The sequence below is a fragment of the Actinia tenebrosa genome, unplaced genomic scaffold (assembly GCF_029948245.1).
Source record: "Actinia tenebrosa isolate PJP-AT-01 unplaced genomic scaffold, QUT_ActTen_1.0 PGA_scaffold15__27_contigs__length_11533743, whole genome shotgun sequence".
NCBI classification, from domain to species: Eukaryota; Metazoa; Cnidaria; class Anthozoa; order Actiniaria; family Actiniidae; genus Actinia; species Actinia tenebrosa.
In genome coordinates, this window is record NW_028292575.1 from 7,264,899 (window position 1) to 7,278,776 (window position 13,878).

The window sequence follows — 13,878 nt, forward strand, 5'->3', positions numbered from 1 at the left end:
ATATATATATATATAAATTATTTCAATTTGTAGTAATATTGTAGTGATGCATGAGACTCATAGACTTACAAACCCTTTAAATCATATGAAAGCCATTTTTACAACAGCAAAATTTTATGATCATTGATATAGTTTACAAAACCTTAAAACCTAATTGAACAAATTTAATTATATATATATATTTTTTTTGAGAAAAGATTATTTCAATTGTAGTACGTAATATTTTAGTGATGCATGAGACTCCTAGATTTACGAACCCTTTAATTCATGTCCTTGTCTCTCATTTCTCAAAATACAGAATAAAATGCCATGACGCAGAATTGTGATGTACGTGAAATACCTCTTGAAACATGATATTGATTAACAAATACTGGCAAGAAATAGAAAAATAATTGTAATAGTAAATAAGAGCTGAGACATGTCTGAGACCGAACTTGATTAAATCTTTCCATGACCTTGGAAACGTGGTAGACGGTCGACAGTCGTAGCTAGCCGAAGACCTCTTAAAAACTAAATATTAATATTTCTAGCCAATTTCTGTAAAGTGCTTTAATCTCTTAAGGGGAGCATAGAGCATTTTTATTTAGTTTGACACCTGTACTGTCATGAAAATAGTCTAAATTTTGCCTGCCACGGAAAATGCTTTTGCATATAAGATGCTAAAAATGTGATTAATACAAGGATAACGTTGCTCAGTATTGTTTGCTAAATCCTCTTAGACTTCTCTCAAATGTCTTAAATATTTCAGCTGAATTCAGCTTCTTTCAGGTTGTTGTTTCCAGTTGTTGCTATTTTTAGACATGTTTTGTTTTCTACCTGTGAGGAAAATAGATTTCTAGAATTACAATAGGCATTGTACAGTATGACAATGCAATTCATTGTTATCTAAGAATTAAGTTATTCCCATTGTCATTGTTAAAGTGTCACACAGCTGCAGAGCAATACATTAGACAATTGTCTTAAAATCTTACAGAATTGTAGATTTGTAATCATCTGTAGAATTTGATCAAAATATATTCATAAATCAGAGAGGTGTTTCAAAATAATCTGCCAACAGTCAAAACACCTGTCTTTGTTTGGGTTTTCTTTTTCAGACTTGAGCTGTCTTATATAGTAATGCTAATGTCAAATAATTAAGTTATTGTTGGTGAAAATGTTTTTTGACTTTCAGCCCTCTTTGCTTTTGTTTTGGAAGAGCCTTAAGGATGACAACCTTCTGACTTGATCTTTGAGCTATTGATTATATTAACTCTATTGTCTTTTTCTCATTAAATATTATATTATCTTCATATCTTAACTTGAATTTTCATCTCAACTTTGTGGCAACATTTTGTTTATATCTCCAGCACTTGTCACTTCAAGAGTATCTGATTAACCCATTGTCTGTATATCACAGCTTAGACAAAAAATGCTGACGATGCCAAGATTTGTGATCCAAAAGCTATTGTTCTGTCCTTTAAACTGTGCTTTAGTCCATAGGTAGTATCGCATGACGTGATGCTATCACTAAGGCTCATTGTCAAGGTTTTGTTTTGATTGTTTTTGGGGGTCGAAAGGTTTGTTTGCTCTGAATTGTACCCTTCCTTGAAGTTTTCTTTGTAAACTTTAATGTTGTAATAGAAAGTGAAATTTCTCTTGCAAATGATTAAAAATTCTTAACTCTCTATTCCTTATCTTTTTGACTTAATGGTTTTACACAGTCACAACAACCTTGGGTTAAAAAGAGAAGATAGCTTATTGACCCTCTCTTAAATCTGTTAAGGGGAGCATAGAATGCAATATGGTTTTAACAATGAGTAATTTGCCATTAAAAAATATAACCTGTGAAAGATTTCTGAGTTACTGTCAGTAATTGGTTGTTTAAGGAAGTACACTCCAAAACTTAAGCTTAAAATTATCAACACTTAATTAACCAGCTTGTTTAGAGGTTCAAAGTTTGCATGATTTTATTTACAGCTACAAGAAGGTGTTAAAAGAACCTTGGCACAGATTGCGCTAGTACATCAGATCAACCCCCTAAAACTTCTTTAACAAGGTTTCTTGATTGAACTTTGATCAGCATGTTGAACATGTGGACCATGATTGACATGTTATGAAATAGAACCCAAAACAACCATTAGTTCATATTCTCCTTATATAATCCTATCCTATATCTATATATAAGTAGCCAAGCCAGTGTTAAAGAATTTCAGTACTTCAGGAAGGTTTTTTTAAAGTTTATCAACAACATACGTTACAAGAAACAAGCCATGACAAATTAGTAGGTCAATGTATTGTTTATTTGTCTTCTCTTTTAACTATCTTGCATAATTTGCATAGTGTATTTATTGGGGATTTATAAATAATTGTGCCTTGATAAAGTCTTCATATATTTTTAGTAATTTATTGACTCAGACATTTGAAGATTAGGATATAATCATTAGACAGTATTTAAATTTGACAACATGTACATAATTGTTATTTGGATGTATATTGTACATGTTCAAAAGGGTTAAACTTCTATTTAAGAACTGTTTTAAATTTCTGTAAAGGAATTCCCCACTTCTATGTAACAAGAGAGCAGCTGAAATACTTGTACTTACTGCACTTTTAGAGAACCCATAAGGACTCTTTATTTTATAATGCTTATTCCCCTTTAAAGTTCTTGTTATTCCTTGCAGTTGAATTAAGATTTCATTTTTTCTTTTCTTTTCTTTTTTTCTTAGTTTTTTCAACGTTGGAAGTGAAGGTAAGATATTTTTAGTTCTTGTGGTTTGCTTTTAACTTTTCAAGATTGACATTTTTATATTTCAAAGTGTTCCTTGTTTCTCTGATCTGTCTTTATTCATGCCGTCAAGGATGTTGACCAAAGAATTCGAACTTATGAAAAAAAATGAGAGTTTATGGGAAGGGATAAAGGGCCCAGTTTTACAATGGGTGGATAGGGCTATCCGATGGATAAATCTTATCTAGTGGATAAATTTATTTGATATCAGCATCAAGTTATCCAATAAATAACGAATTATCCATAGTGCTTTCCACTCTTCCTACAACAGGCCATGATGAATTCTTAATTTAAGGGTTTCAAAGATCTTGATTTTTGGAATTATTTTATGAAGGTATAAAAATTGGTTTATCGTGCTTAATGCACTTTGATTGGCGCAGGGAAGGGTGCCGATACACTTATGATGTCATTCCATGATTAAGAGTGCTAAATGGTCAGCATAATGGTCTTGATTCTCTTTTCCAAATATAAGTTTATGTGTTTGTTTTTGAATATGCTGATTGGGCAATCAATCCTGTGAAAGACCTTTGACTAAAGGTAGTGTGCCTGCGTCATGGAACATTAAAACCCTTCCAATGTGTGAAGGTTGTCATCAAAATCTTATATGCTAATTTCAAATTAATGTTTAGTTTCAAAAAAGAAAAAAAATTGTACTTTAGGTACAGTTGTATTCAATTTATTGAATCTTGATAAAATCCTATTTTTCCATATGTTTTGATTTCTAAGTATTAATCAATTTATCTACAAATCAATCAATACTTTTGAGCATAATTTGGCTAGCATTGCAGTTTTTTGACACGTGATGAAATGTCCAACCTTTGAAACATTATCCATCAGTTTGGATTATTTTCTAATACAGTGTCAAATGTCAGCAAGATTTAAATTGCTGAATTGTGCTCAAATGATCTCAGTAACCAGATGTAGAAGAAACAAAAACATGGGGCTAGCAGGGATGTTTGAAAGTGAATTTGGATTCAATAACCTAGGTGTGAAAATTATCATAAAACTATAGGATTTTTCATTAACGTTTTCTGCTACTTTATGCCCTCAATTAAAGGAAATTGGAATTTGATATCAAATTGTTATAGCCAAGGTTATACTATTCCGTCACAAGTATTTTAGTACTCCAAGGAAGTTTCACATCCTCTATTGCTGAGTCTACAGTTTTCATTCCTCCCAAGTCAACAGTAATACTGATTATTTAATGATGTTTTTCTTTGGTTCTTCTGCAGACCCTGATTTTAACCCAGAAATGAGGGGCATGTTTCCTCCATACCAGGTGAGCAGCTTTGCAGCGACTGTCTATAAATAGATGAATTGCAACGGCATGCAATAAAGGATGTACAGGAATGTGCTTTAAGAATGTTCTTGATTCCTTCAATGTACTGTGTAGCTTGCTTATCTCTAGCTTTAAAACCTTAGTTTTTTTATTTATTTGGGTGAAATCAGTGTCAATATCTTTTTGAGGCAATTAGGAATGTGTGTCTATATAAATTTCTTATCTACACGGGAAGTGTTTTGCAATTGGTCTAAGTTTAATCTCTCAAGAGAAAGTACTTGGCAATTACCACAGCGATGTTGATTTTTGGATTTGCCAATTTTTGATCTTACCAGAAAGCTAAAATTTTTCAGCAAATCATAACCTAACTTCTACTTTTTTCTTATCTTACAAATTACACATTTTAAACTTGTGAACTTTGTCTCAAAAATCACAAACATTTGTTTGAAAATGCAAAACATTTTCATATGGGCCGTATTAGTTGCACTAGTAGTTTTTTTTTTTTTGTGAAACTAAATCTCTATAAATCATTATTTTTGGTTATACAAATTAGCACATCGCCTAGTCTTTTGGAGCACTTCCACCTTTGTTTCCTAGTGTATTCCATGTCACATTCTCCTTTCTTATGTAAGGTGATACCTGTTGAGTATTCAGGTCACACTCACACTACCCAGAAAACAATAGGTTCCTGTTAATGGTAGCTAGTGGTGTTACAGTACTCATCTAATTAGATTTTTGTTTTCTTATCTCATGACTGTATTCTATTTTCGTAATTTTGAATGGATTTTGTTTGAAGTATTTGAGTTTGAAATTTAAACACTGCGAATATCATATGTCATAGATTTTTGTTTGCTTCTCTTGTGCTTTGAGTTTTTCTCTTGGTTCTCAGATCTATTCTTCTCCCTTCATAGAAATTTTATTAACACTTTTGATTTTCTCTGGGTTCTGAGAGGTCCATACCTAAAAATCAACACTATTTTATGCGCTGTTTGCTGTTTTGCTGTTGCAGTGTTTAGGACATCATAGCCATGCAAAATGATTTCCCCCTACTGAGCATCCTAGTATGTATTTTGTATCATATATGATGACGCAAATTGAAGAGCTTCAAAAAGAGCACCCAAAAGATCCTTGATGCCAAAGGATATTTATTTTAAAATCAAAAATAAACATAAGAAAAAATGTAGTTAAAACTTGGAAAATGATATGATATGGAAGTGAAAATAAGGAATAGCTTTTGAGAGCAGAAAAATGTATAACATATCAAAATAATAGTCCTAATATTTGTGGTGATGCAAGGAATTACAGACCAGGTGTTATTTACCTTGAGTATCATTTCTTTGTTTCACATTTTCACGTGAGAAGACACATGATATGAATACGACTCAAACAAAGAATCTTATTCTCTAGGGAATGAAATGTGGCCTGTAATGGGAAAATACAATATGCCACAACGAATGATGTCTATGGAAATTTATGATTTTTCTTTCTAAATGTACAGAAATTATACGAACAAAGTAAATATTGATTATATGGTACAGTACAAAGTTCATAAAATTAGAGTTTTGAAAACCAACAGTTAAAAGTGCAAAACACAGTTGTAACCAAGCAACAAAATGAAAGGAATAACAAACAAAGTTATTGAAATCTGCCAAAACAAACAAAAATATCACAAGATTTGAGAATAAATTTCATGCAAATATTTTTTTAAATAAATAGTATTTTTAGAATGTTTTCCTATTTAAAAAAAAGTGATTTATGCTGACTAAGCAAACTGTTGAATTTTATTGTTAGATTACAAATTTTAAAAAAGTGTGTTAAAAATAAGCAATGTATTTGCAATAAACTTTGAAAGGAGATATAGGGTTTAACGCTATTGAAAATGTGGAATTTAGGAAATTATTATTTATTTGATTAAATTTTGAAGCATTATTTTGTCTTGGATTAAATTCAAAATAATTATTCCAAGACTTTGTACACTTAGTTATGATGAGATTAAACTCTTGTCAGATCATTTTGCATTTTCCCATTCATTTCATTCATCTTTCCATTAACTTTACATCACAGCCGATGTCGTATCCTAATGAGATGTCTATGCAGACCACAGGACCACCTGCATACCCCCAGAATATCCAAGGTCCGATATACACCAACACCACTGGGAGACGTACTCCAGGGTCCCCTGTATCATCCCAGTCAGACATCCACTATGATACGGTGAGTTAAATGCTATGTATGACATTTGCATTATGGTAACATTGACTACAAGTACTAGACACCCTTTCACACTTTAGTTTGTTCAGTAAATTAGCTGGGTGGATCCAGCCAAAATTTTAGGGGTTTTTGAGTTTCTTCCATCAACACAACGGAAAACAATAAAAAAAAGCATCTAATTCTTCAGGTTTTTTTTCCTGCTAAAGGGGGGCTACAGCCCCCTTTGCACCCACCCCCCCCCCCCCCCCACCCAGATCCGCCCTTGGAATAGGTCGCTTGTATCATAGCGTCATTTACTACTACTACCAGAATCCTTTGAACACTTTCTTTTGTTCAGTAAATTAGCAGCAATTGTCTTACTATTCTCTTGAGGGAATACAAATTTTGATATAGAATATTCGCAAAGCATTTTGGTAGCAGTAGTAAAATGATGCCTTCATGAACACAGCCTATGGTCTTCCTATTCTCATGACATAATGCAAATTTGAATAAGAAAGAAAATATGCATAGCATTTTGGTAATGGTAGTAGTAAAACAAAGCCATCGCGCAAATGTCCTAGATTCTACGCAGTAACATTATTAATTTGATCTTTGAATACAATTTTACTGTTCTATCATCTATGTTCTTCCCATTCTTTCTTCCTTTTCTTTTTTTCTTCATTATTTCATTTTCTTTTACCTGGCTGCTTCTGTTTCTCAAGTGTTTTTTTTTTCAAATTTCTAATTTTTATTCCAATTTCATTACCCTTTACTTTTCTAAAAAAATTCGTTTTCATCCTTTTCTCCACTTTATTCCCTAGATTTTTTCATCATTACTTTTTAAAGCAAACTCTTATTGGGCAATTAATTCTTCTATTTGACTGTATAATATTAATTTTTATGAACTTTTTTGCAGAAGAGTGCATTAAATGACAGCCTCTCTCAATACAACTCACACCTTCCCACAATCCCAAGCACCACTGAGTATCCTGGAGATCTTGGTTTTTCCCTGTCATTTGGCCCAGTTACTGAATCTGCCTCCAAGTCAGCCACATGGACCTATTCCGAGAGTTGTAAGAAACTCTATGTCAACTTGGCCAGCTTCTGTCCCATTAAGTTCAAGACAGACCATCAGCCTCCCCCTGGGTGCTACTTGAGAGCCGTCGCTGTCTTCAAGGGCTCAACCAATCTGCATGACATTGTGAAGAGGTGTCCTAACCACAGTCAACCCTCTAGTGATAGTGAGTATTGATATTCGTTATTATAAATAATATTAGATACTATTAATGCCATTGGTATCATGGCTTGCCCAGGAAGCCAGGGGTAGGGCTCTGTCGCTATGATACCATAAAGGGTCTGAAGTCTTGCCACAGTGCACTGCAATCAGAACACTCACTAATGAAATTTTCAATGATAACCCTCCCCTCCCCCCCCCCCCCCCCCCCCAGGGGACTCACATATATAGAAGGGTGGGGATGTCCATCGTAGCTCTTAGGGGTTAACTTTCAAAGCTAATTAAAATGCTGTAAAATTAGGTCATTTGGTACAAATTAGGGGTGAAACTTGCCACTTATATGACTACAAGGCAAAAAAATTATGGTACCTATTAGAAGTCATTTTCAAAATTTCCATCGAGCATCCCCACAATTCTATATATAGGAGTCCCTCCTCCCTGGGCCCTCCCCTCTGAAGCCCCACCCTCCCCCTCCTCCAATATTTATAACTTGATATAATGAATATGATGAGCAATACTCATGATAGTGCTAATCAATAATCCTACAGTATTCAATGATGATATTGTAGATCCAGACCACAATCAGCACTTCATCAGAAGTAATAACCCAACAGCACAATACCATGTGTGTCCGGAATCTGGCCGCCATTCTGTCGTCATTCCCTACCATGGACCCCAAGGTAACTTATCTTCATTCAAGGCCCTGACAAACAACCCACAAACAACCTCTTTGACACACAATTTGTTGGGGCAGATCTTTGGACTGTACATTGGTGTCATGGTCTGTCAATAATGTTGGGTCAAAATAAAGGCTACATCTTTCTTTAATGTTGGGCCATTTGTCAGGGCCTAAAGAAATCGTTGATGCTGAATGATTTAGAGCAATTAAAAAACAACTGAGGGCTCACTTAGAAGTAAAATATTAACTACTTACAGCATGGAGACATTCAGATATCCATATTTACATTTGTTCTAAATTTTGCTTGGATGCTGTTTTTTTGTTTGCTTTTTTTTTGGGGGGGGGGGGGGGGGGAGTATTCACATAGGGATAACTGTTGTTTATGTGTAATGTTTTGCTTGTGCTTGCTTTTGATATCCATGTAACGTATTATTTGCATCCAAAGTAAACTATGTATACTGACTGGGCCATTATCTTAACATTGCATCAGAAGTGGGTTTCCTGTGGATTTAAAACCACATGTAGCCCATCAAATGGTGAGAGTATTGACCTTAAGGAGAGATATCTAAGGGTGTATGTTTATTATTATATGTATTAAGGGTGTATTATTTTCTTTCAGTTGGGACAGAGTTTGTTACCGAGATGTTTGCCTTCATGTGTTTTTCAAGCTGCCCTTCTGGCCCAAGCAGGAGACCTGTGGAAATCATCTTTACTCTGGAAAAAGAGTAAGTGTAGTGCTACAGTAGTGCATCACAGCTAACCTTTAGCTAACTGATAGCTCAGTTGATTGGGCACCGGTCTGTTGTGCGGGAGGTCATAGGTTTAATCCTCAGTGGCCAGACTCACACTTGGGGTCTTAAAATATCCGAGTAGAAGACACGTGACACATCTGAGTTGGGTTGATTCCAGGATTTTTTTCTCAGTTCTCCAGTTTTTCTCCCAATAAATTCAAATTTGATCTTAAGGTAGCCATACTCAGACTTTGTTCAGCCGAGAGACCACAGATTGTTTCAGGGAATTGATAGAATTGATAGGTTTCTTTAATACTGACTTACATTTTTTTGTGTGTGTTGCATTTTAGAGGCCATACCCTTGGGCGTCGAGTTGTGGAGATCAGAGTTTGTGCATGTCCTGGTAGAGACAGGAAATCCAACGAGAGTCTGTCGGGTAGTGTGTCCTCAACATCTCCTCAGTCCAAGAGAAAGAAAGGTACAGTAACCTATTTTAGTTGGAATTCACTGCCAGCAAGGAAAATCGTGATATATTTTTTTCAAAAAGGGTTGTCATCGCCAAAGGCGATAAGTAATAAAAGTAATAAGTAATAGGCAAAAAGCGATCGGAGATATGTTATTCCAAGATCCTAGAATACCTGGAATGACTTGTGTTTCTACTTCTTGTTTTCGTCAAGAACATGGACCGTGTTGAGACTGATTCAATGTTCTTTGTATTCAACGAAACCATTTCCATGTCGGAATGACCTATAGTATATTGGCAATGACAGCATTTTTTTGAATTTCAAATAGGTTTATGTCATCATCATCATCATCATGTCATCAATCAGTCATCATCATCACCCCACCATCATTGCCACCACTACCACCATCATCATCATCATCATCATCATCATCACCCTCATCCTCATCCTCATCTTCATCTTCAACACGCACACGCACACCCCTTAACTGGAGAAACTTAACTTACAGTTTACTTTATGGGTTTCAGGACAAGGCAAGGCAAATGCCAAGAAGCAAAGAGCCGTTTCAAGTGGTGACGAGGATGAAAAAGAGTGGACAATATATGTAAGCATCTTCCTTGTCCGTAAAAATATACTCTTTTTTCTGAAGCTCCCATTTTAGGTCCCCTTGGGCTCCCATTATGTCTAACAACATGATCATTTGAAAGTCCATTATTGTATATATTGTATATATATTGAAAGTCCATTATTGGATATTGTGCCTCTATCAAAGTGTTCTTTACTTAGGGCTCTCGGCACCTTGAGGCGTACATAAAGCTAAGATCTTGAGTCATCCTCTTGCCCTTATTCCTTCGGGAACCCATCCTAACTCCATGACACAGTCAGCCTATCTCCACTGTAATATATACCACCTTCTGAGCGCTATCCAAAAACATGTTGGATTGTGTTACGGTCAACATACGGACATCGTTTGCGGACTGCTATACAAATTCACTAAATTTAGAAAGAAAATTCAAATTAGAGAAATTATATTTTGCTTGTATTTAGAGAGCTAACTGAACAACCCGAGTAAATCATTTGTTTAAAAGTCAGGGCCGGGTTGTTCAAAGCTGGATTAGCGCTAATCCAGGATTAACTCTATAGGTCTTATTAAGAGTTAACCCAGGATTAGCACTAATCGGGCTTTGAACAACTGGGCCCAGTACATTCGTACGGAAGTCTGAGAACAATGTCCGAATTTCTTGGTGACCGTAACACAATCCAACACGTTGTATACCACGTGATGGCTAGCACTCAAAAGGGGAATTAATACAGCACAGCTGACATCACAATACCAAAAAGACAATACCAGCTTTACAATCTATAGAACAAGTCACAAGAGCTATAACAAAAGAGTTGCATCAATTATATTACACTAGAAATAACCTACACATTCATTCTCACTATCTCTTCTCAGGATATGCCTCAGCCAGTTACATTTCATACGTCTTACATCGTTCACCTCTGCATTTTTTTCACTTAGAGTAATCTTGTTAATATTGTGGGTTTTATTTCAGGGTAAAGATGTGCGGGTCTACAATGTCCTGATATCTATGAAAGACCAGCTCGAGACCAATTTTTTGGAGCAGGCTACAGAAACCAATACTCAGTAGGTTTGGAAACCTCTCTTTGTTTTACTATTACTAAGGGAAGGTATGTTTTTTTTATTGGGGGGGGGGGGGGGGTGGCTGAGGCAGAAGCCAATACTCAGTAGGTTTGCAAACCTCTCTTTGTTTTACTATTACTAAGGGAAGGTATGTTTTTTTATTGAGGGGGTGGGGGGGAGGGGCTGAGGCTTCAGAGGGGAGGGTTATTAGTGAAAATCTCAAGTTTTGTCGAGGGTCAAACCTTTTTTATTTTGGAGCGAGGTAGTTTCTTGTTGACTTAATGGGAGGGTCATGAATTTCTTACTGTATGAAAGGGGAAGTGCTACAATTCCCCACCCCTCCCCCTAATAAATAACGTACCTTCCCAGGTTATTATTTCCTGAACTTTCTACTGTTTGAGTTCAAATACACCGAGTGATCCAAATAATTCTTATTTCCAATCAATGGGCTCAAGGAATGATTTACAGTATGAATTTCACAAAAGTGACAAACAAAAAAAAATAAAAAAAGGAAACAAACAAAACAAAAAAGGAAAAAAAAAAAAAAAAAAACGAGAGTTGCAATGATCTCACCGACATTTTTCTTTGTGTTTTAGCGCGTCAGAAGACGAAGACGTATTTGGGCCTAGTACATCGACTCCAACTCCAAACTTACGATATAAAAGAATGAACAACTCATCGATGTAAACTCCAACGGTCAACCAACAGCCCGGCTACTTCCGTGTAAATTTCGCTTTGCGCAGAGGTTAATGCTTTTGCGCGTGTTTGCTTTACGATCCACAAGAGGATGGCTAGTTCTATTGTGGGTCTGTTAGTTGGTAAGACAGCCTATTGGCTTGATGTCAAGGTTCTGTCTTTGCATTGATTATCCAGTGCATGCTATGCTTCTCGTTCGACGCATTGATTCTACAATGCACGGCAATTATTACTGCTCAATATGAGCGCTTCTCTTGTAGTTTGATTGGCTTTTCAATGCACTACAATACTTCTAATTATTGCGCTACTTTGCGAGCGCACTTTTTATACTGTGACTTGGTTTGATTCGAAAGAGCCATAGCTGCGCAGATCAAGACTGTTATTTTTGTAAAAACGGTCTGTATTTTGGACGAGGAATCGATCAACCTGCCTGAGAAGTGATTTGAAGCCTTAGGTAAATCTTAGCACCGCCCAGCATTTATAGAGCTTGCTGATTGGCTAATAGCCCACATATTTCTGGTTGTTTTAGAATAACATTTGAGGTAGAAAAATCCTTTTTGCAAGGCTCAGTTTTCGGAGTTCTTGCGGCTTCCACGTTCATCCCACTAGATTTTGGTTGTACAAAATCAAAAATTTTATTGCATTCGTTCTAGCAATGCACCCGGCCTCACAGCGTTGGCATACTTTGGTTGTATCGAAGTACCAACCGCACAATTCAAATGGCTACTAAGTGATTACACACGCTTTAGTAACTGCTTTGGTTTTGCAGAGCTAATATTACATCACCACGATTAGGCTTGCTCTCCTCCGACAAAATACGTACCCACTCCTCCCTCAACAATTTTGGATCATTCACACCCTACCCCTTATTTTCTGTATATATATTTCTGATAGTTCTCTAGCTGTTTCGGAAGAAAGCAAGCCTAGTATTCTCCAAATTCCACGCTTCTAATTTCAGCAGAACTGGGATTGTGCCGACTGATTATTCCATTTAAGCCATCGGTTATGCTATGGTATTCCCGCCCGCAAAATAAAGGTCATGTTTCATTGTTATGTCTTTGTGACGCACAGTTAACTGAATTCAGAATATTTGTATAGAATATGGATATACCGCGCAAATAGTTGAGCAACGTGTAGTGTACAATGGAAGTAGATATCTGTGTAGGTAGAGTCTTCGCGGATGATTTTAAAAAAAATTTAAAATCTACGCGCATGTTACTTGAAGAGAAGTTGCAACACGATTGCACGGTATACACAAACATTATTTTCCTTCGAACTTAAAAAGCGAGCGTCACAAGGATACAACGATGGAAACATACCATAACTTATGATTTCGAGATTGATGTTTGATTGAAATAGTTTATTTATCTGTTGTGGCGAATTACAAACTCCTTTGTGAACAATGCTATTCATAAGTTCCTTTAAATTTAAACAGTTACACTGACATTCTAAGCAGACGCTTCCCCCCGCACCTCCCCCCCTCCTCCATTTTGTGTCCGTCCGAAGTTCAAGTCCTGACTAAATCGCCAAGGAAAGGTGATGCGAGGTGTTGAACTGAATGAGTCCGAGGGCGGAAATTGGCTTGAAAGGTTTTTAACTTGGCAATAAAATGATTTTAAGAGGAGTAGGAGGTTTCAATGAAAAAAAATAAAAAGCTTTTCTACCGAATTTGATGTGTTCGAGAATAAGATCTTATACGTTGGAGTACCCTGCAAGCTAAGGGTCCTTTTCTACCTCGCTAGGAATCAAGAGGAAAAGAACCTCTGCTGGCACCTGCGACTGATTATCTTTTCCTCTCGCTTCCTAGCGGGGTAGAAAAGGACTTCTGCTCGCAGGGTAACGTTGACGAGAACTATTACTGAAAGTAAGAGAAAGTGGAAAAGCTTAAAATTATTCTATTTTAGATGATGTTCCCTGGAGATTTATTTTTTTCAACTTCGCATCCTCACAATGTTAGTCGTTTGAAAATGGAAAATGATTTGATCCTAGAAATGCACGCTACTCAGTTGTCATTTTTGCTGTGACTGCATACATACTTTGCTTGCAGCACATTTTAAAGCCGTTCATTAAAACACTTCTTGCTCCTTGGTGGTTTGAATGTATTTTCATTTTTACACACTTCCACGATGTAAAACTTGTGACAATTTCACCTGCCTTGACTACACACCCACCCGAGAAGTCCCTAAAAATGTCGCT

General features: G+C 36.0%; 1 protein-coding gene across 7 annotated transcripts in view; it reads left to right on the plus strand.

Moving 5' to 3' along the window:
• Positions 1–13,769, plus strand: part of LOC116292968 (cellular tumor antigen p53) — a 41,940-nt gene extending 28,171 nt beyond the window's left edge. For 4 of the 7 annotated variants that reach the window (XM_089030405.1, XM_031700331.2, XM_031700339.2 and 1 more), the window contains 10 exons: positions 2,706–2,728; positions 3,997–4,043; positions 6,108–6,257; positions 7,150–7,474; positions 8,016–8,147; positions 8,766–8,871; positions 9,228–9,355; positions 9,869–9,945; positions 10,898–10,989; positions 11,583–13,769. In XM_089030405.1, coding sequence (XP_088886531.1) covers positions 2,706–2,728; positions 3,997–4,043; positions 6,108–6,257; positions 7,150–7,474; positions 8,016–8,147; positions 8,766–8,871; positions 9,228–9,355; positions 9,869–9,945; positions 10,898–10,989; positions 11,583–11,673 — 1,171 coding nt within the window. In that variant the 3' untranslated portion in view covers positions 11,674–13,769. Of the gene's footprint in view, positions 1–2,705; positions 2,729–3,996; positions 4,044–6,107; positions 6,258–7,149; positions 7,475–8,015; positions 8,148–8,765; positions 8,872–9,227; positions 9,356–9,868; positions 9,946–10,897; positions 11,034–11,582 lie in introns of all 7 variants that reach the window. The other 3 variants (XM_089030408.1, XM_089030407.1, XM_089030406.1) reach the window with 3 other exon arrangements.
• The last annotated feature ends 109 nt before the right edge of the window (positions 13,770–13,878 follow it).